Source organism: Quercus suber, unplaced genomic scaffold (genome assembly GCF_002906115.3).
Source record: "Quercus suber isolate HL8 unplaced genomic scaffold, Cork oak 2.0 scaffold_10, whole genome shotgun sequence".
In the NCBI taxonomy this organism is placed as follows: domain Eukaryota; kingdom Viridiplantae; phylum Streptophyta; class Magnoliopsida; order Fagales; family Fagaceae; genus Quercus; species Quercus suber.
In genome coordinates, this window is record NW_027069476.1 from 576,405 (window position 1) to 599,806 (window position 23,402).

General features: G+C 33.9%; 2 protein-coding genes across 2 annotated transcripts; both read right to left on the reverse strand.

The window, feature by feature from the left end:
- Window positions 1–5,903: 5,903 nt before the first annotated feature.
- On the reverse strand, window positions 5,904–10,165 carry LOC112010428 (1,4-dihydroxy-2-naphthoyl-CoA synthase, peroxisomal). The gene is made up of 9 exons (XM_024042769.2): window positions 9,721–10,165; window positions 9,508–9,630; window positions 8,063–8,164; window positions 7,806–7,844; window positions 7,498–7,596; window positions 7,178–7,225; window positions 6,909–7,004; window positions 6,552–6,674; window positions 5,904–6,221 (listed from the first exon to the last, which is right to left on the reverse strand). Exons 1-9 carry the CDS (start codon window positions 10,012–10,014, stop codon window positions 6,105–6,107), a joined length of 1,041 nt encoding a protein of 346 aa, XP_023898537.2. The 5' UTR covers window positions 10,015–10,165; the 3' UTR covers window positions 5,904–6,104.
- Window positions 10,166–12,806: 2,641 nt separating this feature from the next.
- On the reverse strand, window positions 12,807–21,798 carry LOC112010423 (casein kinase 1-like protein HD16). The gene is made up of 16 exons (XM_024042764.2): window positions 20,977–21,798; window positions 16,369–16,503; window positions 16,164–16,237; window positions 16,008–16,077; window positions 15,828–15,883; window positions 15,671–15,742; window positions 15,234–15,328; window positions 15,077–15,143; window positions 14,849–14,978; window positions 14,555–14,773; window positions 14,296–14,432; window positions 13,944–14,118; window positions 13,745–13,835; window positions 13,467–13,624; window positions 13,183–13,377; window positions 12,807–13,079 (listed from the first exon to the last, which is right to left on the reverse strand). The coding sequence occupies exons 1-16, from the start codon at window positions 21,433–21,435 to the stop codon at window positions 13,020–13,022; spliced, it is 2,193 nt and encodes a 730-aa protein (XP_023898532.2). The 5' UTR covers window positions 21,436–21,798; the 3' UTR covers window positions 12,807–13,019.
- Window positions 21,799–23,402: the final 1,604 nt, after the last annotated feature.

Below are 23,402 nucleotides of genomic sequence, written 5' to 3' on the forward strand. Positions count from 1 at the left end.
AGAGAGTCAAAATTAGAAGGAAATCAGTCAAATCACTTTCTCCTCCTTTCTCTTCTTCTCTAATTCTTTCTATCTTCCTCCCATACCTCACAAACATTCTCAAGAATTAATCAACTCCTCTAATGGCCACCACCACCACCACCTCTCCCAACCCATAACCAACCATCGTTATAGCCATAGTCGCCAACTCATTGACACCACCACCACTGCATTGGCCATGTCTCTTACCAACCACTAACCACAATCGCAGGCTCAAGCCACCATTTGTCAAGACTCAAGAGTTTTTTAGTGCTAATTCATTAATCTTTCAGTCTATGCCAACACATTTGAGTTTCTCGTGTTATATTTGTACAAAAATATTTTAATTTGACTTAATTTTAATACTTTTATTGACTGTAAAATTGTAAATTTTGTTCATGTATATCATTATATATTACAATAAAATGATCAAAATCAATCTTTTTAATTCCATATTTTAGTATTATATATATTCTGTGGTTTAGACCTCACCACTTCTTCCCCTTTATAAATCCAACTCAAAAGAAGAGAGATCTTACCACCACATATGTTAGGTTCTAAATATTTAAGATTATAGTTTAGGAACTAAATTTTTTGTATATTGGCAAACCGAGTACAAAAACTAGTCTAGCATAAGATCTTAGTGTCTTTGAAAAGGTTTAAATATTGCTCAAGAGGATACAAGTCAAGACTCAAGAACATACAAGCTGTAGAAAAAAGAATTCAGAAACTGGTAAACTTGACCGATTGAGAGAAAGCTTCGACCGATTGAGACATGGATTCTACAGATTTTAAATTAGGCCCAAAAGCCCACAAAATGTTTAGGGTTTGAGTCCAACACTGCTAAGTATAAAAGGGAAACTCTAATACACATAGGGGTGGCAATTCGTGTTCGCGTGTCGGGTTCATGTCGTGTAAAGTCATGACTGTTCGACTAGATATGTCAACACTAACTTGACATGTTTATTAAACGGGTTAAAATTCGTCAACCCTAACACGACACATTTATTAAATAGGTCAGTCGTGTAGACTTATTTATTAGATTTTATCAAAATGAAAAAAAAAATTATGAAAAAACAAACAAATAAATATTTTTAATATAAAATTCAAAATTAAAGAGTAACTATATTATAAATAATCATTCAAAATTAAACTATATCTCAATATCACAAATTATCAATCACAATATGTTAAAGAAAATAAATCACAACAACTAAGTTTATATACTTAGAGTTTGAAGGGTATATTGGTAAAATGTCATTTAATTAAACAGGTCAAACAGGTCAAATGGGTTCTATATGTTCAACACTAACCCAGCCTATTTGTTAAACAGGTTAGTCGTCTTAACCCGAATAGGGCACGAACCCATTAAGCCTTAACTCATAACTTGTTAATTTCATGTCGTGTCGTGTCGGGTTCGTGGGTTGTGTCAAATTTTGCCACCCCTACATACACATTTTTCAAATTTTGTGAGTTACTCCTGTGAGATTTGAAAGGTTTTGTAACCTTCTAATTACTTAACAAGCATTTGTTGGATATAAGATTCAAATGACTAGTACTAGTGGAGATAAGTTGCTGCAAGTAGATCAACCACAGTTGATGATCTAAACCTTTGAGTGGAGACCTCAAAGTCACAAACTAGAGCGTTTGTCTGCAACAGATTCATAATAGAAGAGTCCATGAATTCGGAGTTACGTGTAGTCACGTGATTAGGTACTACATGTGAAAGCAGTAGATTTGGGGTTAAGTTTATTGTAAAAACTTTCATTCTATTAGTAAATTGTTGCCTTGTGAATTGTTTAGATTAAATCCTCCCTAAGTTTTTTACTTTGAAAGTAGATTGTTTCATTGATTTTTTTGGGTCATCTTCTTTACTTTTGCGCTGTTTATGATATGATTTATTATTGTTTAACCTAGATTTGTATAATTGACCTAAGTACCAACTTGGCTATTATATTAGGTTAAACAATCTAGTTTTTCAGGGGTCTAAACTTAAACAATATATAATATGTGTGTAAGGATATTTGATTTTAAATAATAAAAATAGAGTATAATAAATACTTTCTTCTTTTCTTTTTTTTTTTTTTTTGTGGTGAATGAAGGAATATATGAAACATTATCTCCTTCCTTAATTATTATATATTATATATTTTACTCGAAAACATAATTAGAATATATATATATATTATTAAATGCTTAATTGGTTGAATTTTAATTACATTTAACAAAATTATATAAAGATAACATAAGTATGTACCTACTTGGAATTCGATAATAATAAGCAAGTAAAAAGATTTTATGCTTCAGATTTTATTTAGTTTTACTACTTTTACGAGGTTTGATTCCAGGGTATTGACCATCAGTTTTCGGTGTGCTCTGTTGAGTTGTGGAGGCTGCGCCCCACTGTAATTTGGATTGCCTTTGCTGGTAATTGGGTAATCTGTCATGGTTATTTACATGGGGTAAAATGTTGTATTCAATTGGAAGGGATTGAGATTTTCTTTTGTTTTGCAATGTGCTAGGCTAAAGTGTCTAGGTGTTGAAGATGGGTGACGGCTGTGTTGTAATTGTCTGTAGCAGCTAAAGCTCCTGTTCCTTGTGCTGCAGAGTCTACTCTATGCTATATGCTCATTCATTTTTGCCTCCTTTGTGTACAATGTGGTTGAATGAAAATTTCTTTCTGATTCATTAAAAAAGGATTGGGTCCTTTAGGTAAGGATCTCCTTAGGGGTAGGGTACCAGCGATCCCCATCCTTTAAGAAGCTAATTTTTTTACGGTTGTTTGTTATAATGTATAAACTTATCAAACTTTAGATATAAAAATTATGGTAAATTTGTATGCAATATAAAGAAGCTAGTATTATGCTACACCAGTAATTGGGAAATATTTTATACTTTATAAATATAATTTTTTTATGATTGTTTGATACTATTCATTAGTCTTACTGTATTATTTCAGTTAACTTTTATTTTTATTTACAGTAATTTCAACAAAAAATTTTTAATTTTAGCAAAATAAACGGATCTCAAAAAGCCACTTAAATTAAAAAGATGATGCAGGTAAGTAGGTGAGTGATTCTAGCTAGAACTCTGCTGATGTTACAGATGGTAAGTTGTGAACTGCGGCTCTAGGAAAGATTAGCCTTCATCTCTTATTGGCAAAGGCTCTATCAAGCCTTTTCTTTTTGTTTTCTAAGCCTTCTCTTTTATTAGACCAGGAATAAGGATTGCCCAATTAACCCACTTCTATCTATAACTTAATTTGGGCCTCCACTACAAAAAGGCGGTGTAAATGTATGAATATGGAAAGAGCAATGAAGAGGAAATATGGTTGGACTCAACCTACATGATGGGCCCATCCAACATATTATGAAAGATGCCAATGAGATTGTGGCAGGTGTCAGGTGGATCTATGAAAAAAACAGCAAGTGGAGATCCTGTGGATTGTGCTGTCTGGAATGATTGATGGAGAAATGCTACCATACATAACAGTTTTTACAATTAATTTCACATGAATTTCACGTCGGTTGAGTTTGCAGATTATTATTAATTTTTATATGGTTTTATTATTGACACAATTTTATTATTTACTATTAATAACTTGCCATTCCAAACAAATGTGAAATTTGTAGTCAATTTTAGTGTGTGTGGCTTATTGATGATTAATTACATATTGGGGGTAAGATAATTATAAAATTTTAGAAAGAATAAATTGTAAAATTTTTAAGTATATTTAATAGTTTTCATATGATTTTATTTTGGGAACTGCTCCATTAAATTATCGAACAAAAATATTTGCTCTTTAGCTTGTAGTAAGCTTTAAAAGTACATTTTCTTCCAATTCCTGCAGTAGTTCAAACAAAAATGAAAATTTCAACATTAAAGCACTTAGATGAAGAACATATATGCTTGGTCACTAATACATATTGGGCACATTTTTTAATGCTAATTTTAGTCTATAGAGTGAAATTGATATCTTTTGTTTTTGTTTTTCTCTTTTTTGTCAGAACGATTTTATTTTTGTGTGCGTGTAAAATTTGTGTATTCTGCCCCATGCAATAATTAATAGAGGCTTATGAATTATCATTTTAGTATTTCTTTTGTTGGATTATAATTTTAGTATTAACATCTTGAAACACCTTACATTTTTATATTTAACCAAATTTATCATATTCAATAAATTGGTCATGGTGCTAAAGAGTTTTATAGTTCAATTAGTACTTTTTGGAGTTTTCAACATAAATGTTCAAAATTAAAATTCTTCCTATGCAACCATTAAATTATCTAGAAAAAAAAATTGACCATGATTTGTATAAAATATTTGAATTTCCAATCACTATGACAAACCACCAAACAGGAGATTGTCATTTTATAGGAGTCTAAAGTAATAGGAGTGTAGGGCAAATAATCTATAGTACAAATAATTGCATAGCGGGCCAAATCCCCTTGAGTTGGTGAATACATCAACAAGTTAGTCATAAGAGGAAATAGAATCTTTACACTCTACATGTAAATATTTAGGATGCTCATTATATGTTGTCAGAATACCCAATTCATGACCATGGACAAACCTATTCCGTACCTTTTTGTACTTCAAATCAAACCAAATTATAGAGCAATATTTGATAAGTAACAGTCAGTAAATTGATATTTATTTATCAACAAATATTTTTCTTCCATTTGAACTCATTTCGATAATTTTTTTGGCTACTTTAAAAGGTCAAATTGTTATGGCTCCTCAATAATAAATCTTTCAAACTATTCATCAAAGAAATCCAATGCCATTTTTGCACAATTTGAATGAATTAGATGATGAAAAGGACTTTTAAATATAAATAGTTCCAATAACTATCATAAATTAATTTCCCTGGTTTTCATTTTTCTTTTATATGAAAGGAGCTTCCTAAGAAAAATCAGGAATAGTCAAAGCATAAAATAACAGAGGGGACAAAGCATTATATCAAACTAGTTGAATTTGATATGCGATGCAACTTATTATTAGTTTTCTCAAATATTTCAATAAATTTTGGAAAGAATCTTGTGGATTAGCTAGTATGCACCTCATAGTATTTTCAATAGAGACAACTAAGGTTTAAATCCCTACCTCAACTATTGATGTATAAAAGAAAATATTTCAATAAATTTTCTTGTAAGAAATTGTTATCTATAGTTATTTTATAGACAAAATAGAAAGACATTGTGAATAATGTGTAGTGATTTGATCATACTATATATATATGTGTTTACAAATTAAAAATTGCATAATATAGTGACTAATATAGATAAACATGTTTTATGCTTTACTAAAAATGCAAATATTCTTAATTTTTTTTTTTAACATTCTGTATTGTGTGTTATTATATTTATTTATCCNCGAGAACCTCCTCATCCTCGGCCTGACAAGGATGATTTTCGGGAAAGACCAAGCCTAAAGTAAGCTGTCACCCTCGCATTTAATGCATTCACCTAACCTCCCTGGCCGCATTAATGGGGATATAACCCCTTAGCAGGGCAATGTTGATCAGAGTGAACCACTCGAGTACTGATAAGGCCTCTGATAGGACGGACGGCCAGAAGAAAGGCAAATGAATGATCAACAGATGGAATAAGAAGATAGGAAGATGAAGATTATATAAGAAAAGCAAGTAAAGTAAAAAAGGGAGGGAGGAAAAAGAGAAGAAAAAGGCCTCCTCGGCCCATGGCCGAGGAGCATCCTCCCAGTTGTATAGAAACCCTAAGTATCTTTTTATAAATAAAGGTTCATACTTGATGAACGATGGCCAGCGCCTAAACCTTTAACCCACTCTCTATAAATTGATTGTTTGGGCTTGATTGGGCTGAAAACTCATTCATACGCAGGGTCAACCCAAACTGAGTCCCTACAGTTTGATTCGATGAACAAATATTTTGATATAAATGCAATTTTTGTTGAAGTAGAAGCCTAAATAAAGATAATTTTAAGAAATGTGTCACATGCCACAAACTTATGCTCTCTAACATGAGAACTCCGCTTTTAAATATATATATATATATATATTTCTGTCATGTTCCAACCAAAGAACCTCCACTTCACAACACAACAGCACCTAAGGTCTTCGAGGAAATTTAGAGAAATCAGGGGCTCTACGTTCCATATATGCTGTCTTCCCCTCATTACCTTCCTCAGTGCCATAAAATAGGAGCGTAGCATTTCCACCAACTTCCTGCATTGGAAGAACATATTAGCTGAAATATGTAAGGAAAACAACAATAATAAAAAGAGCAATGATAGTCACACATTTCTTATTATTCACTCACCATACATAAATTGCCATATGGACTGAAATTGTGTTTTAAAAACAAGATTTCAAAAGTGAGTATGTAATAAGATTTTCTAATAAGAAAAAGGGAAGTGAAATTGCGCAAGCATCACAGGATACAGGTCTCAAGCATTCTGTGCTATAGCAACCCTCGCTTAAGCAATAGTATCGCCAATGTGGTTATAAAAGTTAGCTGGAAATTACACTAATTTGATGAATGGATATTAAAGGTACCTGGAGTCCAGCATGGCCATCATCAACTGCATTAAGAGCTGCTTTGAGCACCCGAATTGCAGTTGGGCTGTTTCGTAGGATCTCTCGACACCATTTAATCGTTTCTTGCTCTAATCTCTCCAGCTGGAAAAAAAAAGTTGAAATTCAGAACTTTACTGCGTTTATTGACAATGGTTGAAATGACTACATGATTTTTCTTTATGTAAAGTTCCAGCATCCCAGATGCATTATAAAACAAAATCCATGTGGATATCATGTTCATGAACTCTTAGTTCATGAGAAAAGGCATCTTACTGTTGAGGTAATGATGCTGTACCTCAACAATTTTCAGGTTCTCCTAGATGCAAATGAACTCACCGGTACAACAATGTTTACAAGTCCCATTTTATCTGCTTCAGAAGCTGTATAGAACCTTGCCAAAAACCACATTTCACGTGCTCTTTTAGGACCAATCTGTTTAACAAAATTATATGTGCAAGTTTATAAAAATTTAAAATATAAAAATAACTCACTTAACTAAATCCACCACACATCCAGTAGACCTCTGTGACCATGTACTGATCAAAGAGAGAACTGTGATGCAAGTAACATACAAATATTAGGTGTCTTCACCTTTAGTGTCTTACCAAACGAGACATAATGGAACTTCCATAACCAGCATCAAAGCTTCCAACCTGCCATATCCACAAAATTATAAGTAATCCAATGACAAAATAAGGAGCACAGCATTAGAACAATAGTTATTTACTAACATTAAGTGACATTGGGTGGTGAAAAAGAGGAAAAAACAACTTGTGAGGTTTGAAGTTCTAGCATGCCACCCTTTAAAAGATGTTACAAATTAAGCAGCTGAGTGGCTCCAAATAAGATATCTCTTGTGAGATTAGTTCTAGCACACCAATCTACAATTGAGATTTCAGAACAACAGGGAAAAGGATAAAACTACCTTAGGACCAGTTTGACCAAAAATAGCATTATCTGCTGCAATGGTTAGATCGCAAACCATGTGTAACACATGTCCTCCTCCAACAGCATAACCTGCCACCTGTTTTAAGGATAGGTGTGAACAAAGTAATTAATAGGTAGCAAGTATGATGGTTAGGAACTGTTAACCTCATAATAAGTAACCCGTACACTGATTTTTTTTTTTTTTTAAAAGTTAAATATCATAAGGTACACAACTCAGTTACACCAGGAGTCCATGAGATTGATAGGACTAAGACTAGATGCAAAGTTGAATTAAGCAGAGTATACCATTGCTATCACTGGCTTTGGAAGACGACGAATCTGTACCTGGTAATGATTAAAATAACAAAAAATTAGAAGACTGGCCATGAAGCATTTGATTTTTCTTTTTCAAGGCTCAAAGTTTACAACTGGAGGTAATATTTAGGGGTAATCATGAAGAATCAAGCTCAACCAAGTTTTGGTTGGAGGGCAAGGCCTCAAGCGACTTATGCAAGCACTAAATAGAGTCAAGAGGATAAATTATTTCAGGGTAAACCATATACCTGCAAATCTAAAACATTAAGACGACCAAAATTTTCATAATCAGCATAACCATCCTTGGTTCTCAACGCCTGGTCACCACCACTACAAAATGCCTTTGTTCCCTACAGCATTAAATTGTTAACAACAACAAATCAATACAAGTTCCATGGACATACAGAACATCAATATAACTTGTACATTAGTGGCACCGACATAGTCATATTTTCAATCTGCATAGAAGGCAAAAGGGCTATTTGTTTTCCACTTTTCCTTGACAGATAGAAAACACATCAATAGTTTTCAAATTGGACAGGTTCTAACCAGGGAGCATGCAAATCTGTTCAAGAATCAGTTTTCATTTTATAAGGGCTAAAATAATTTATTTTGGCTTTTTGATTTTGACCCCATATTGTAGGGTGGATCTTGGTCTGTCCCAGTATGGAATGAACTTATAACTTACACATTAGTGGCACAGACAGTCATATTTTAAATCCTGCTTAGAAGTCAAAAGGAGTATTTGTTTTCCACTTTTCCTTGACGGATAAAAAACACATCAATAGTTTTCAAATTGGACATGCAATGTAGTTTTTCTCATGCCCCCAAATTTGCAGACACATCTAATCAAACATGTCATCTTGAAGAACAGCCCCCATTACGCAGACAAATGAGAAAGAAAGAAAAAAAATCAAGGTTGCATCATGTTAGCTTAAAATTTGAATTAATTTTCAGAAAAAGAAGAGACTTGATGACTATCAGATTCTGTTGTATAACAACTTCCATCCCACACACAACATAGCTCATACAAAAAAAAATACGAAAGTAGGGTCAGTGCAAAATCACAAGGACTAATAGTTGAGACTACTTGCATTCATTAGAGACAACTAGAACTAGAAGGTAGACATGAGCAAGGTGCATGACTCTGAAGCAGTATGACTATAATAGTACTCACTAATTTCTTTAAAAAATTAATAGTACTGACTAAAGACCACCAGTGGGTGCTACTAGTGAGTTTCATCAAAATCAACAACTTAACACACTAATCTTTCTCTATTTCTTTACTACAAAAGCATGACATGAAGATGTAGGGCCAGAAAAGCACCCTTTTAGCAATGCAGGAGATCACAATGGTCACAAGGGCTAGAAATCGAAGTAAAACTATAAATAATGTTCTGTTTGTATAGCACCACTCAATAAAATTATAACAGTAACCAAACTCACTAACAAAATGACACTAGAATAGACAGATTACTTGTTTAAAAAGATTTAATATGCTAAACAATCAAGCGAGACGAGCATATATAGACGAATTATAAAACTTAAGTACAGTTTCTTAAATGTTATACATTACAACTAAATTTAACAATGTGATTCATTGGCCAATGCATAAGCTTGGTTGAATTTAATTGACAACTTAGAAAACATATCTAAGGAACTGTAATTAAGCTTCGTAAAGTTAGTTAAATACCTTCCCGGTAAGAATGATAACTCCCACCGAACTATCATCCCTTGCATCATCAAATGCGCGACTAAGTTCCTTAATTGTCAATGGCCGAAACGCATTTCGTCTCTCTGGCCTATTAATGGTAATCTACAACAAAGCAAAGAGCATAAGTTAGAACCTATTAAGCACTGTGACATAGTAACATATTTGAGAACTCAGTTCCATGAAAAGCTTGACCTTTGCTATCCCTTCGCTAACGGCTTTCTGGTAGATAATGTCGGTGAAGTGAAACTCATTGCCGGACTCATAATCAGAGGCAAGTTTCCACGAAACTTCGTGAGTGGAAACTTCACCGTGTATCCTATGGTAGCTGTCGTTGATGGAGGCAGCGTTACATAGCTCAACATTGGAATTACCGCAAGTAGTAGTAATTGTAGGGAAATGATCATGATGAAGCGGAATGAGATGGTTGGTCACACAAGCCACTCTTCTTTTCACTGTGTTATAGTCCTTCTCTGCAGTATCTGCCATTGAAGGAGATAGAATATTTAGCTATGGTTTTGGGATTTTTGTTTTCGTATTGAAAAAGAGAGGTACTATTTTGGTGTTGAGCTTTGGACATCAACGGATAAGATAAGGCGACATGATGATGGAAGTGGAGTCTTGACTTGAGATTTTATGAGACTGTAGTTTTGAAAAGTGAACCAGACCGGGTTATTAAGCACTAAAATAGGGAGTGGTTTTGGGGAATAGGGACATTATTTTATATTTTAAATTAAATAAATATCTCTGCTCTCTCGTGTGTTTGTTTATGGGGTATGTAAGAATTAGACTCTAGATTTCTTGCCGACTATAAAAAAATATTATCAATTTTTTTTTTAAGTAAAAATTTTTACAAGTTAAGTTAACTATAACCCATCATATGTGCTCTCAAATATGAAGTTTTCTTATATTTATATTTTAAGTATTAAAATTTTTAATTATATTAGGAAGTTGAACTTTTTGAAATATTGTTACATGAGAAAAGTTAACGAATGCTCGTATTTGTTAGTGAACCATTTTAAGAAAGTTTTTATGAAAATTTTTTTTATGATTTTTTGATAGTTTTTTTTTTTTATATCACAAAAGTGATATTAAACTTTTCTAAAATAGTTCGTTAACAAATGTTCTAAGGACACTTGTGACCTTTAGTATAGCATTTCTCTTGTTATATAATATGGATGTGTTGAAATAATAGTTTGATAGTATTTATATAACTTCGTAATAAATTATGAAAAAGATCTTTTTATCTTTAGTTGATATAAATATGATCCATTTTTAAAATACTATTTTAGTCTATATTTGCTAATTTTTTCATATTTATTTATTTTATATTAATTAATTATTAAAATAATTATTACATCACCAAGGTTGAATCTCGGTCCAATCTTAAAAATTTGAACCTCTTATTCTTTCGAATTCTTTGAATGATTAAATTTTAAATACTATTTGAGGATCTTAAAAGTTTGAACCTCTTATCCTTTCGAATTCTTTGAATGATTCAATTTTAAATACTATTTGAGATAACAAGTGGATGTTTTGAATTAGTAATTTCTTCTTTCAATTCTTTGAAATTTGAATGATTCAATTTTAAATATTATTTGAGATAGCAAGTGAATGTTTTGAATTAGTAATTTGATGTTGTAGACCCTGTCATTAAATTTTCACAATAAATTTTAGGTAGCAGGGTGTTATAAAGTGTATTCATGGCTTAGCGCAGCTGATTTTGGGGGTGATTTTTAAGCTGCAATGCAGCAATGTCGAGGTCAGCTTTCCAACAATGTCAGTTGTTGTTTTTGTCAGCATAGTCAGTTGAACTCCAAAACCACCACAACCCAGATTTGGAACCCAAAGCCACAATCCAAATTTGTAAGTCACAACCTGAAAAGATTAAATCTGGCGTCAGATCTGGATGAAAGAGAGTAGATCTAAGAGAGAAAGACGAGCAGTGAAAACAAATCTGGAGCTATTTTGTTGTTTTTTGAATGGTGGAAAGGGGGAGAGCGTGGTGGTAGAGAGAGAGAGGAATTTGCAGTAGCAAAGGAGGAAAAGAGAAGGGGAGCACTAGTGGAGCAAAAGGAGGCAAAGAGAGGCGTATTTAATAATGAATTTAGGTAATGCTGACATTTAATGCGAGTTATTATTCTTTTTCTTATAATGTATTTAAGAGTCCATTTGGTTCCCATAAAATATTTTCCGAAAAATATCTATTTTTCAGAAATGTTGTTTTCCAGAAAAGGAAAATATTTTCAAGTGTTTGGCAGTATTATTCAAATTTTTCTAGAAAATCTTTTCATGTATTTGGTTGCATTTGAAAATGCTATTTTCCTACTACTTTCTCACATTTTCTCACCCATTTTCTTAGTTACCAAACAAATTTTATAATAGAAAATTTCAACATATAAACTTAAAAAAACAAAAATCACAATAACACGATCAAATCCACCGTTCGGCCAAACTGAGAAAGCGAGGAAGAGATCCATTCGATCAAATCCACCAGTCGGCCAAACTGAGAGAGCGAGGAAGAGAGATTGGTGGTGATGCGATCTTCGGTGGATCGGTCTTCGGTGGTGATCTGGGCTTTGGTTTCGCCTGCGAAGTCGAAGATCGGTTCGTGGTGTGAAGGCGAAGTCGAAGGCTTGTGGGCGCTAGCAATGAGCTGTGATGGTGGATCGAAGCTCGGTTTGGTTCTCTCTCTCTCTCTCTCTCTCTCTCTCTCTCTCTCTCTCTCTCTACGCATATGAGGCTCTTTTCCGAAAATGGTTTGAAGGGAAAATGAGAGCGTAAAACCATTTTCAGGTCAAAGGAGTAAATTTGGTCAAACTGAAGTATATTTTCCAGAAATTAAAATTTTCCTTGGTTTCTAAACACTGAGGTCAGGTGGTAAATGATTTTCTGAAATCATTTACCAACAAAACAAATGGACCCTAAGTAACAAATTTACTAGTGCGAATTATTAGACATATTCTTTCTTATAAACAATTTGAGTACCAGCTCAGATCTAGGTTCCCCCAACCCTTCTCAGTCTCTTGCTATCTCAGTTTAACTCCTCATCTCTCGTTCACGCTCACTCTCCATCTCTCAGTCTCTTTTTCCCAAACAAATATATCAGACTGACCTACAAGAATTTACAACGTTGAAGCAGATCTGAGACCGCTTTGAGCAGTTGCCAGTTAAAAAAAATGGATTTTCCTTTGAACTTTCACGGTTATAAACCAATTATGTCCAACCATGGTTTTCTTTAAAATGGGCTTTACCTTATCATTGACATCCACAAGACCCAATTTCCGCAAATTGACGAACATAATAAGACCAAAAGAGTTTTTGCTCAGTTTAATTTAATTACATTTTAATAAGCCTATAGCAATCAAAATTTCTCTAAGCCTGACAATGCCACATATAAACATCAAAATATCCCTAATGGATAGTGGGCAATTAGAGCAACGCGATATCTGTGACTGACTCTGTCCACTGGAGCCCTAAACAACATTAGCAGATCACGAAACTGTTCGTCCATAACAAACAGACGCAATATAAAGATTCCTCGTCCACTTCTCCTGCAAATCACATCATTAAGTAAGCATCCAGAAAGACTTTAAAAGATCAGAACCAAACAACTTAATTAAAGCTACTATGTAAAAGTAATATATAAAAATTCACCTTTACATGTGTACTAGGAAAAGTAGACGTTCTAAGTGTTTCTTGAGTTGAATCATCTTCTGTATGCCTCCTCTTAGGAACACTAAGAACAAAAGCAGCCTGGTCGCAAGTTGCCGCAGTTGCTGTGATTCGATAACCATAATCCCACCGCCGGTGAATACCTTCACTAGGGTAATGGAAATCTAGTTCAACAACCTGAAATTTAATAAGCATTAACAGTCAGTTATCGATGCTTATACTCCACACAACAAATTCAAATATATTGTTATTGAATCCAAGATCACCTGTCGAGAAAATGCTGCACCGCGAGACATGACAATTCCCCATCTGTTCCCAGAGGTGGCCATAGTAGTTACGAAGAAGCCCTCTCTCCATTTTTTGTTTATCCACTTGTAAGGAAATGATTCACTAACTTTGTATGACTGCTGAACATAATGCGTACCTGGTTCAATAAATTAAAAGTCAGTTGAAAGAAAATCAGAATTAGAACTTGGCCAGTAAGACCACAACTAAATAACACGTGGCACAGAAAACCTAAAATATAAGCATCCTTAAGACTAACCCTTAGACATTATTACTAAGGAGCTCCCATTTTGAGCTCCAGCTATTGCACTGATATAATAGTTCTTTTCCCATTGATCCATTATCCATTCCTACAGGCAGAGAGACAGTACATTAGATTCTTTACTAACATAGACAACGTGATGACAACACAAAAGTGTGAAAGAGTTGATGAAAAATCCATAACATTAGCAGTGTACCTTGTGAAGAAAACATGGTGAGAGTTCATAAACTTGTGAAGTAAAGCCAGTGCCTGCATCCATAATTAGGGCCCAAAGGTTCTGACATGAAGCTACACTGCTGACGTATAATTTGTCCTCGTATCCTTTATCAATGTGCTGGGACAGCCTTATATCTGCCACATTGTAATGGTACCTACAGTGGCAAAACAACACAAACTCTCACCAAATCCTAAATGTTCTAAAGATTTTCCACATTTGGATTTTGTGAAATACAATGCAAGACTACAATTCACAAAAGGATGACATAATGAACAAAAAGTCTTAGTGATAAGAGAATGATGCGTCATGCATGACTAGAGCATAGATGTACCTTTGCTTCATAGGTTCACGCCCATTGTAAACGCTAATCCATTGTTTAGCTGGCAAGCCGTTACGCACCTTCTTTTTCGGTTGACCATCCTCTTCTTCCTCCTCCATAGCCAAACGGGCTCTCTTATGACCAATTAGCTTCACAAGAAGTAAATTATGCCTTAGAAACAGCCATTATTACCTTCAAACATTAGATAAATAAACTCCAGCTAAAGAGTAAAGTACTGACAAAGACAAACGCTTTAGGAGAACATCACTACCTTTTGTGCACCCTCCGTGTTGATTGGCCGGATTTCAAAATTTGAGCAGATAATTTCATCAAACAGCGAAATGTATTTTGCATATTCCGGTTCTTCATCAAACTTCAAGTTCACCACATGTTCAACAAATTGTCTGAAAGGCTGTGGACAAAGGCCGCACATCACTTCTGGAGAAGTTGCCATCTTCTTCTTGCAAACAAGGAATCCTTTATTGTCTCCCTGCATACATCATTATGTTACAGGATTAGATGCTACACAAAACAAAAACATTTCACAAGCAGAGAAAGGACAAACCTGATACCCTTGCCAAGGCAGACGACCTCGGAGAAGGAAAATCAGCGTATATGCAAGAGATTCTAGATCATCTCTCCTGCTACCAGTTCTCCCTAAATGAGCATGTACACTAGCATAACGCACTGTTCCCCTGTCAAACACAAAATAATGAGTCATGGAGCAAAATTCCAGGTTATAGCAACTACATAAACATTTTGCACACTATCCAGATAAAATCAATGGTTGTACCTGAAAACATCCGGTCTTTGGTCATATTCAACATGCAATCCAGTATTACCATCTCTCCACCTAGAAGCTGTGAGCCCAAGCAGGTAATAGAACAATGACTAATGCACAGTAAATACAATAATTACTTAAAATTATAATAACTTCAATGAAAAAGTACCTAATCCAAGATCAACTAGGAACAGTTTTTTCTCGTCAGGAGTTCCTGGAGTACCAAGCAGAAAATTTTCTGGCTTTACATCCCCATGCACATATCTGTCGAAAAGAAAAGAAGGGAAATTATTGTCATAATTCTAACACACTGTAAAATATTAGCTGATAGGTTACTTTTCAAGCAATTCCTCTATCAAACAGATAGTAAAAATGCATGCATCATTCCTCCATAACAGACAATAAACCACAGAGGAGAACAGACTAAATTTTTTCTGGATAGATACCCTTGCTACAAACACAACAAAATTACAGAACCCACACCCCCCCCCCCCCCCCCCTCTCTCTCCTCTTAAAAAAAATCACCCGGGGGGCAGGGGGCAGCAGAGTGTGATCATCATTCAACAAAAACACAAGCCTAGTCCTACCAGGAAAAAGAATTCTTACCCTCGAGAGTGCATCTTCTCCAAAATGGATATTGCTTCAATGGCAATACATGCAACCATTTCAGTGGACATTCTGAAATTAACAAATTGCCTTAATAACAGAATTCACGATTCAAAAAAAGATTAATGAACTTAAAAGTCAATTTCATTGCACTCACATATGAGAGTTATTATTCCAAACATCCCACAAGCTCGGACCAAGCATATCCATAACCTGCACACAACAAAGTTTCCTGTCAAAAAACCATTCCAAGAATAGGCCAGTGTGGACTGAAAAAAGCATCACACTAAAGCTCTACATATTCAGAATCAACAAGACAATGCAAGCAATAGCATACCATGACATAATAGTCGCCCTGTTGACCTTTATAGTGTACACGAGGTACTCCATGACTGCCACCAAGAGTACTACAAGCAAAAAGAGCAAGTTTTAGATTCACAAATATTATTAAAATTCATAAACATAACAAATTAAATGAAATAATTACACTCACGTGTAAACCTGCCACTCAGATGGTGGTCCGTAACTACATCCTTTGCTACTTTTGTGCTCAAATTTTAAGGCCACCTATTTTACAAAGTCAACATAGTGTTTATTGGAGGGGGGAAAAAAAAGAGCATGGAGGGATAACAAACATTTTTTCGCAGAAAAAAAAAAAAGAAAAAAAAAAAGGAAACTACAAAAAGTAAATATCATACCTCAACAGCTCCAGATACAGTGGTTCTGTCATTTGTATTTACTGCAGAAACACGCCGCCCAACATAAACTTGTCCAAACCCACCCTTGCCCAACTTTCTCTCTGTTTTGTACACTGGGGAACCACCAACCTGAACCTGCACCAACAAAACCAAGGAATCAACTACAAGTCCTGTTAACGCTACAAAAACTAGATCTGTTACAATTTCTTCAATTTTTAGGGATCTATCAAGTATCCACATTTTCCTACAACTACTTTCATAAATGGTATCAATCCAGTGGGAACTCACAATTGTAGACCATTGATATGACATATTTTACCATATCACAATACTTAGGCTAAGGCTGTCATATTTTTGGATTCCCAACTTAAAAAATCAAAATCCTCACACTGAAAATGCACATGTTCATCCAAATTGTATAAAAAAAAAATATACCGGTTGCTAGTTATGTTCAGTAACACTAGAATACTTGGATCAGAAGGCTCATAGCATCCATCGTAAGTAAAATACTGACCTAGTAAAAATTCCAAATCTTATAATGCTAACTCTACTAACGAGGAAAGTCTGAAATACCCAAATCTGAAATACAATTATATGAGCTGCGTCATATGCCTGTTCATAAAAGCATCAAGCACATGGGCCTCTTGAAGGCTATGCACAAAGCACAAGCCTAATTGATATGAAGCAAAGTGCACATTTACCAAAAACAATCTAAAATAACCTCTAATAAAAAGATTCATAGCATATAATTTTTTTTTAAAAAATATATATATATATATATATATATAATAGAAAATAAAATAAAATAATAATACAATTTGCCTATTTAGCTAAAATAGATAGTGCAATTGAACAAAGTTTATAAGTTCAAATTTTACATAAGTTCTTTCAATTTCTTAAAACTTTAATATAGTAAATTTGAAATATCAATGGACAATATAATAATAATTTAGTCATATAAAGTTTAGACAACATTTTATATCATCTTCTTGTGCTTATAAAAATAACAATTGTGATAGCCATGATCAAAAGAAGCATATGGTTTGATCTAAATATATCCAAAAGGCAAAGACCAACAAACACAGGAATAGTAGATTATCATGGTTTTTGTCCTTTGATATATAAAATAAATAAATAAATAATGTGTGTAATATAGCACCTTAACAATAGTGTTTTAATAATATAGCAATGGTCCATGTAATTTCCTTCAAGTTCAAGCAATTAATTTTAATGATTCATATATTTTTAACAAAAAAAATTAAAAAATGCACCTAGGTGTGATTTGTGTTTGTTCAAAAAGCACCAGAACAGCGTGCCTAAGGTGTGCTTATTATATGACCTTTGCTTCAACCAAGGGAAGGGTTGATATCTTAAGGCTTTGATTCTTTTGGCTTTAAGTGCAGCAGTGCATTTTCAACAACAATAAAATGTCAGATTGTAAACAATCAGCAGTTTCTTTACAATTCCATATTGCGTGCAGCCTATTTTCCTCATATATTTAACCTTCAATTAATTAAATAATTCAGTTGTAATTTTGTACAACACCCCATTTCTAATATGATTCCAATTTGCTATTGCACTTTTTGGATTCCACCATGAACAATACGGACCAAACTAAGAATAACAGATACAAGGGCTCCCACATGCATAAATCTTCAGTATCAGTTTCTAGAAAAAACGCTTCAAAAGATTCGTTAAATTCTATTTCATTGTCAATATTTGTAGATTCTCTCTCATATTCAGTAAAATGACACCCATCTACAGAAAGCAATCTGAAAGGATGCAACCAATCAGAATGAACACATGCATATTATCAAGCAACACGGTGATAATATTAACTTGAGTCTGGACAGAAAATATGAATAATAAAATATACAATTGACACTGCTGCCACCAAACATTTCATATTTCTAAATGGTTAAATGAGATAGGATAGGGGAAGGCAAATTGAAATAAAAGAAAAAGAAGATAAAATAGGACAAATCCTAAACTTCACCACGTAGAATTCGCCCCAAAACCTAAGGTATCACCACCAGACAAAGGGAAAGACATTCTCTAATTATAAAATTTCTAATCAAATTGTAATGTTTTCACAATTACAAGAGCCACTATTTTAACAGGGCTTCCAAGATTACATCAAAATAGAAATATCCTATCAGGCCATAATTAAATCCCATAAAATCCTCAACAAAATTAAATATCAAATTCAAAATACAAAAAGAAAACTAATTCAAAAATAAAATCCAGGACCCAAAAGCTGAAACAATAAATTTTGAAATAATTTTGGTGCTCCTTGCATCATTAAAGACAAAGCACTTTAAACAAATAAACCTAGTGTGAGCGTTCAGCTATGAATGATTGATTTGTTATGACTTTGCATATTCGTCTATTCAAGATTTATTTTATGGAACCCACTTGTGATGTCCAATTGAAGTAAAGTTGTGTGGTTTCAAAGGTCTAGTTATGTGAAAGATTAAAAAAATTTTGGGTTTTTCTTATATTAGTTATGGTCTAATAAAACTAAACCATAAATCTATTCCCCCATCTCCCCCTCCACCGCCCCCCACCCCCAAACCAAAAAAAAAAGTGGTTAATTTTGTATTTAGGGGCAAAAATGTAATTTCATCCATTCGTGTGAATCAAGGATACTTTGGTATTTTAGTTGGTCTAGAATTCTCTATAAGATCAGTATCTAGATTTTCTCTTCTTTGAAACCAAGTTAGTCTTTCATTAGGCTGTTAGTTTACTAGTCAAACTAAGAGTCCTAATACTACTAGTACAACAACTCGCCAATATGCTCAAAGAAGATTTGGAGGTGATCAACAAAATATTGAGTGTTTTGAGTATTGAAGCACATTGGCCTTATTGTTCCTCTCATTCATTTCTTCTCTTTTTTTCTTTTTTATTTCTTGTGGTACTGTTAACAGGTATTGTTCATAAAACCCTTGAATACCATAAAATCCTCTCTTTTCCCTCTTGCTTACAACCCATAATCAAGTCCTTTCTTTCACATATCAAAGCCCTAAAACCACACATATTTTCTTCTACCAAATAACATCCACCTAATAACCCATAATCCTTTCTTCAACAATTTCTAAACTCTACATCCACAATTTCTCCTAAGCCTAAATCCCACAATTGCAGTAGGACAAATTCTCTAATTTGACCTACGACAGCCCATACATGCATGCATGTGTGCATGCACACACATATGTAAATTAAATCTAGCTTTGTGTAATCTAGATTTAAATCTAGCTTTGAGGGATGTGAACAGAATATCCTTGAAATTAAAGCATTCTTCATTCATACTTTGTTGGATTGGGGTGCTACTTTTTTTTTCTCTTGTTTTTCTCTCTTAAATTTGTTTGATCATTGTACTTTGAATTGATTGTACTTCTCTCTTAGTACACAGTGGTGTACTAGACTACTAGGGTTGTTTTCTTTCTAATAACATTTTTTTCGTTACTTATCAATAAATAAATCTACCTTTGATTAACCACTTAATTGTTATTATTAGTAGATAATTGAAGGGACTCTGGATATTATAACACTATACATTAATCATAATAACAAGTGTCAAGATACAAAAGTCGATGCCATATAACTCATCCAAAAAAAAAATACTCTGCTAATGAAATAGATCAAGCTTCTAACAACATACATTTGACAGAAAGTTATAACTAAAAAAATATTCTCAACCCCATGGTCTCTTATGACATTGGAAACCACTGGAAAAGGTCACATCACATGATATTGTACCAAGGCCAAAGAAGAAATGCTAGTCACCATCGGGCTACTTCAAACAATCCAGTCCAAACACTTCCTAAAGGTGCAATTGGTTTAAGAATTTAAAAAAGGAATTTAAAGAAGAATTGTTGGATATCAACTTTAACAACACAACAGATTTGATGTTTGAGGATTTTTCACCAACAAAAAATATTTAAAGATAACCCAGACATTTATAAGATTTGCACCATTGAGCTCTAGCTCAATTGCCACATCTCCCCCCCCCCCCCCCCATTTTTTTTCTTTTTTTTTTTCTTTGGGATAACTTAGGTAACCTTCATAAAGATGAGCCATTTGGACCTGCCTCTAGCCAGTAAAACCTGCAGGCTAATAACCCCATCCGCTAGATCCAATTGCCAGGTAATCCAGGGGCATTCACACTGATGAGTGAGGTTATGGGTTCAAGGTCCACTAGGTGCATGTGTAACTTACTAATCACAATCTATATATATACCAAGAGGCGTCAATTAAGCTACAATGACTTTTTTCCTATCAATATGAAAAAGTTATACCATACATTTAAGCTAACATTGCATTCCCAAAAATCTCTTCAAATACTTCCCACCCAAATAAAGAAATCACGCATTCTTCATTTAAAAATCCTAATTTCAAGGACTTGAAATGAAACAACCACATTACCAATGAACCCAAAAGCTACATTGTAACTCAAAGAAACAAACAGAACCACCCAAGTTCTAAAGCAGCTTTCAAGATTCACCCTTTGCAATTATATAGGTAAAAAAACTGCTACCTAATCAAACAAGCAACAATGTATATGCATATTTATAAGCAATTCCAAATGTTAAAGCTTTAAAAACAAACCCTGTCAGGAATAGGAGCTACGCTGCCTTCGTCATCACCACCGGCATGTGCCTTGTCATTACTTCTCCCCCCACTCTCATTCTCATCCATCTCCTTCTCCCCTACCTCCTCTTCTTCCTCCTCCTCCTCCTCCTCCTCCTCCTCCTTCTCCAAACTCCGATTCTCTTCCTCCTCCTTCTTCTTCTTCTCCGCGGCTTTCGCGGTGCCTACGTCCTCATTGCCCACTCTCTGCTTCTTATTGTTGTTGTTGTTGTTGTTGGTATTGGTATTCGCTGCCGCGGCCGCCGCACTCCTCCGCCGCGTCCTGGTCGCAATAGCCTCCCCTACTTCGATTCGATTCTTCAACGGCTTCCTCTGCTCTTTCGGCTGCTTCGGCTGCGGCCTCTGAATCTGCTTCGCTTCTGCTGCTGCTGCTGCTGCTGCCCGGCTCTTGCGCACTTCGCTACGCAGTACCGGCATCGTTCATCTACCGTATCTCATCCTCCGCCTCTCAAAAAACAAAGAAAAAAAAAACTTTCTCTTACTTTCTCTCTCGCACAAGAATTCTCCTTCGAATCACAATGGAAGAGAGAAAGATCCCTAGATTGTGACCGAAAGAAGAAAAAACAAGAAAACAATGGAGAATCGAGCAATGAATGTGCGAAAATCGGAACTTTTGAGCCGCGAATTCGAACGAAAACCAGTAGATCGTGGCTTTGTAGCAGTGAAATTAGGGTTTCGCGAGATCGGAAATTCGGAACTGACTGTGAGAGAGAGAATGAGGGAGTGAACAGGGGACTAGTTGTACTTTCAGAGAAACAGAAAGCGAGAAAGAAAGAGAAGGGATATTGCTTATATATATAGTTTTGTTGTTTTGGGAAAAAAAGCAAAAGTGAAAGTTAATGACGTGGGAGAGTTAGGGCCGTTGATGGGGGTGAGAGTGGACGGTGAGATTGGGATTTCTGGGAATATTTTTGATTTTGTATGGAGAAAGAAAAAGAAAGTGATGTGAAAGTACTGAAAAGGACTTGGTGTTTGAGATTTTCTGACAAACCTAGTCAGGAAGAGAAGAGACGTAAATTTTGAGCGCCCGCTGTTTTTTTCGTAGGGAATATGGGGAGGGGAGCTGAAATCTGAACCGTTGATTGTCATAATCTGGACGATTTTTGGATTGATCTTGAACTGGTTTTTCCTTTTGCTAAAAAAAAATTTGGGATTAGGATTTGGTTGCAATTATCCTATCCAAACTCAAAATTTCTTTTTAACACCTTTCACTTTTTTAGTGTGTTTAAGACTAATTTATAAGATAATTTTTTTTTGTTTTTTTATTTTTTTTTAAGTACAAATATATTTTAGTACACTTTCAACAAAATTTTTAACAAAAAAAAAATAAGTTATTTCCAAACAAATATAAAAGTTTTTTTTTTTTTTCAACTCTTAATCTGAGTCATTAAGAGTTATTGCATTAAGTGTCTGATCTCAATAAAAAAAAAGGATTAATGATGAACTAGATAACAAAATTTTTTTAATGTTATGATTTGTAATATATAGTATATTCCAAACCAAAAAGAAATAATTATATTTTTCTAAATATAGATAAGAAATAATAGTTTCTCCAAAAAAAAATAATAATAATAAAGGCAAATGAAGATTACAATTTTTTTTTAACAACAATAAAAGAGTGACTTTGCCTTGTTAAAATTTAAATATAAGCTTATAAGAGTAGGTTCCAGTTAGTTCAATTAGTAAATTCTTTGACATTTTTTTTTTTTAGGACCAAATTCTCTGATGGTTGAATAACAGATCTAGAGTTCAATCCCTGCTTATACCGAAAACCGATTGGTGTCTTGATCTAATTATAAAGAGCTATCATTAGAAGTGATGTCATAAGTTGAAACTCTCTCACCAAAAAAAAAAAAAGCTTACTTATAAGAGAACTCCGTCGGCTGGATATGAAACTTATAATATGAGCATGATGAACAATTAGTAGCTTAATTGAAAATTATATGTAAATAAATCGAAACTATATTAATAATTAGTTAGTTACATAATATTTTATGACATTATATCTATACTCTATATAAGAGGATTCCCTCTTTGGACTAGACTTATATGTGATTCAGAAATACCTCTAAACCTTACATTTAACCGAAGAAGAAAAAAAAAATTTGAGGACAACCCAATAAAAATATATCTCCAATTCCACTTAAAAATTAAAATGCATACAAAATAGAACACTCTACTACTAATCAATGTCTTCAAAACATACTTATCCAATTTTTTTTAAAGGAAAATTATGACACTAGACCAAAAAAAAAAAAAAACTCATTGCACGTGCAAAGCGCATGTGATGAGGCTAGTATATATATATATTGACCTACTTTGTAGAGTGTATAAGTTTCTTTATAATTAAAATATAAAATTATGATATATGATTAAATAATTAA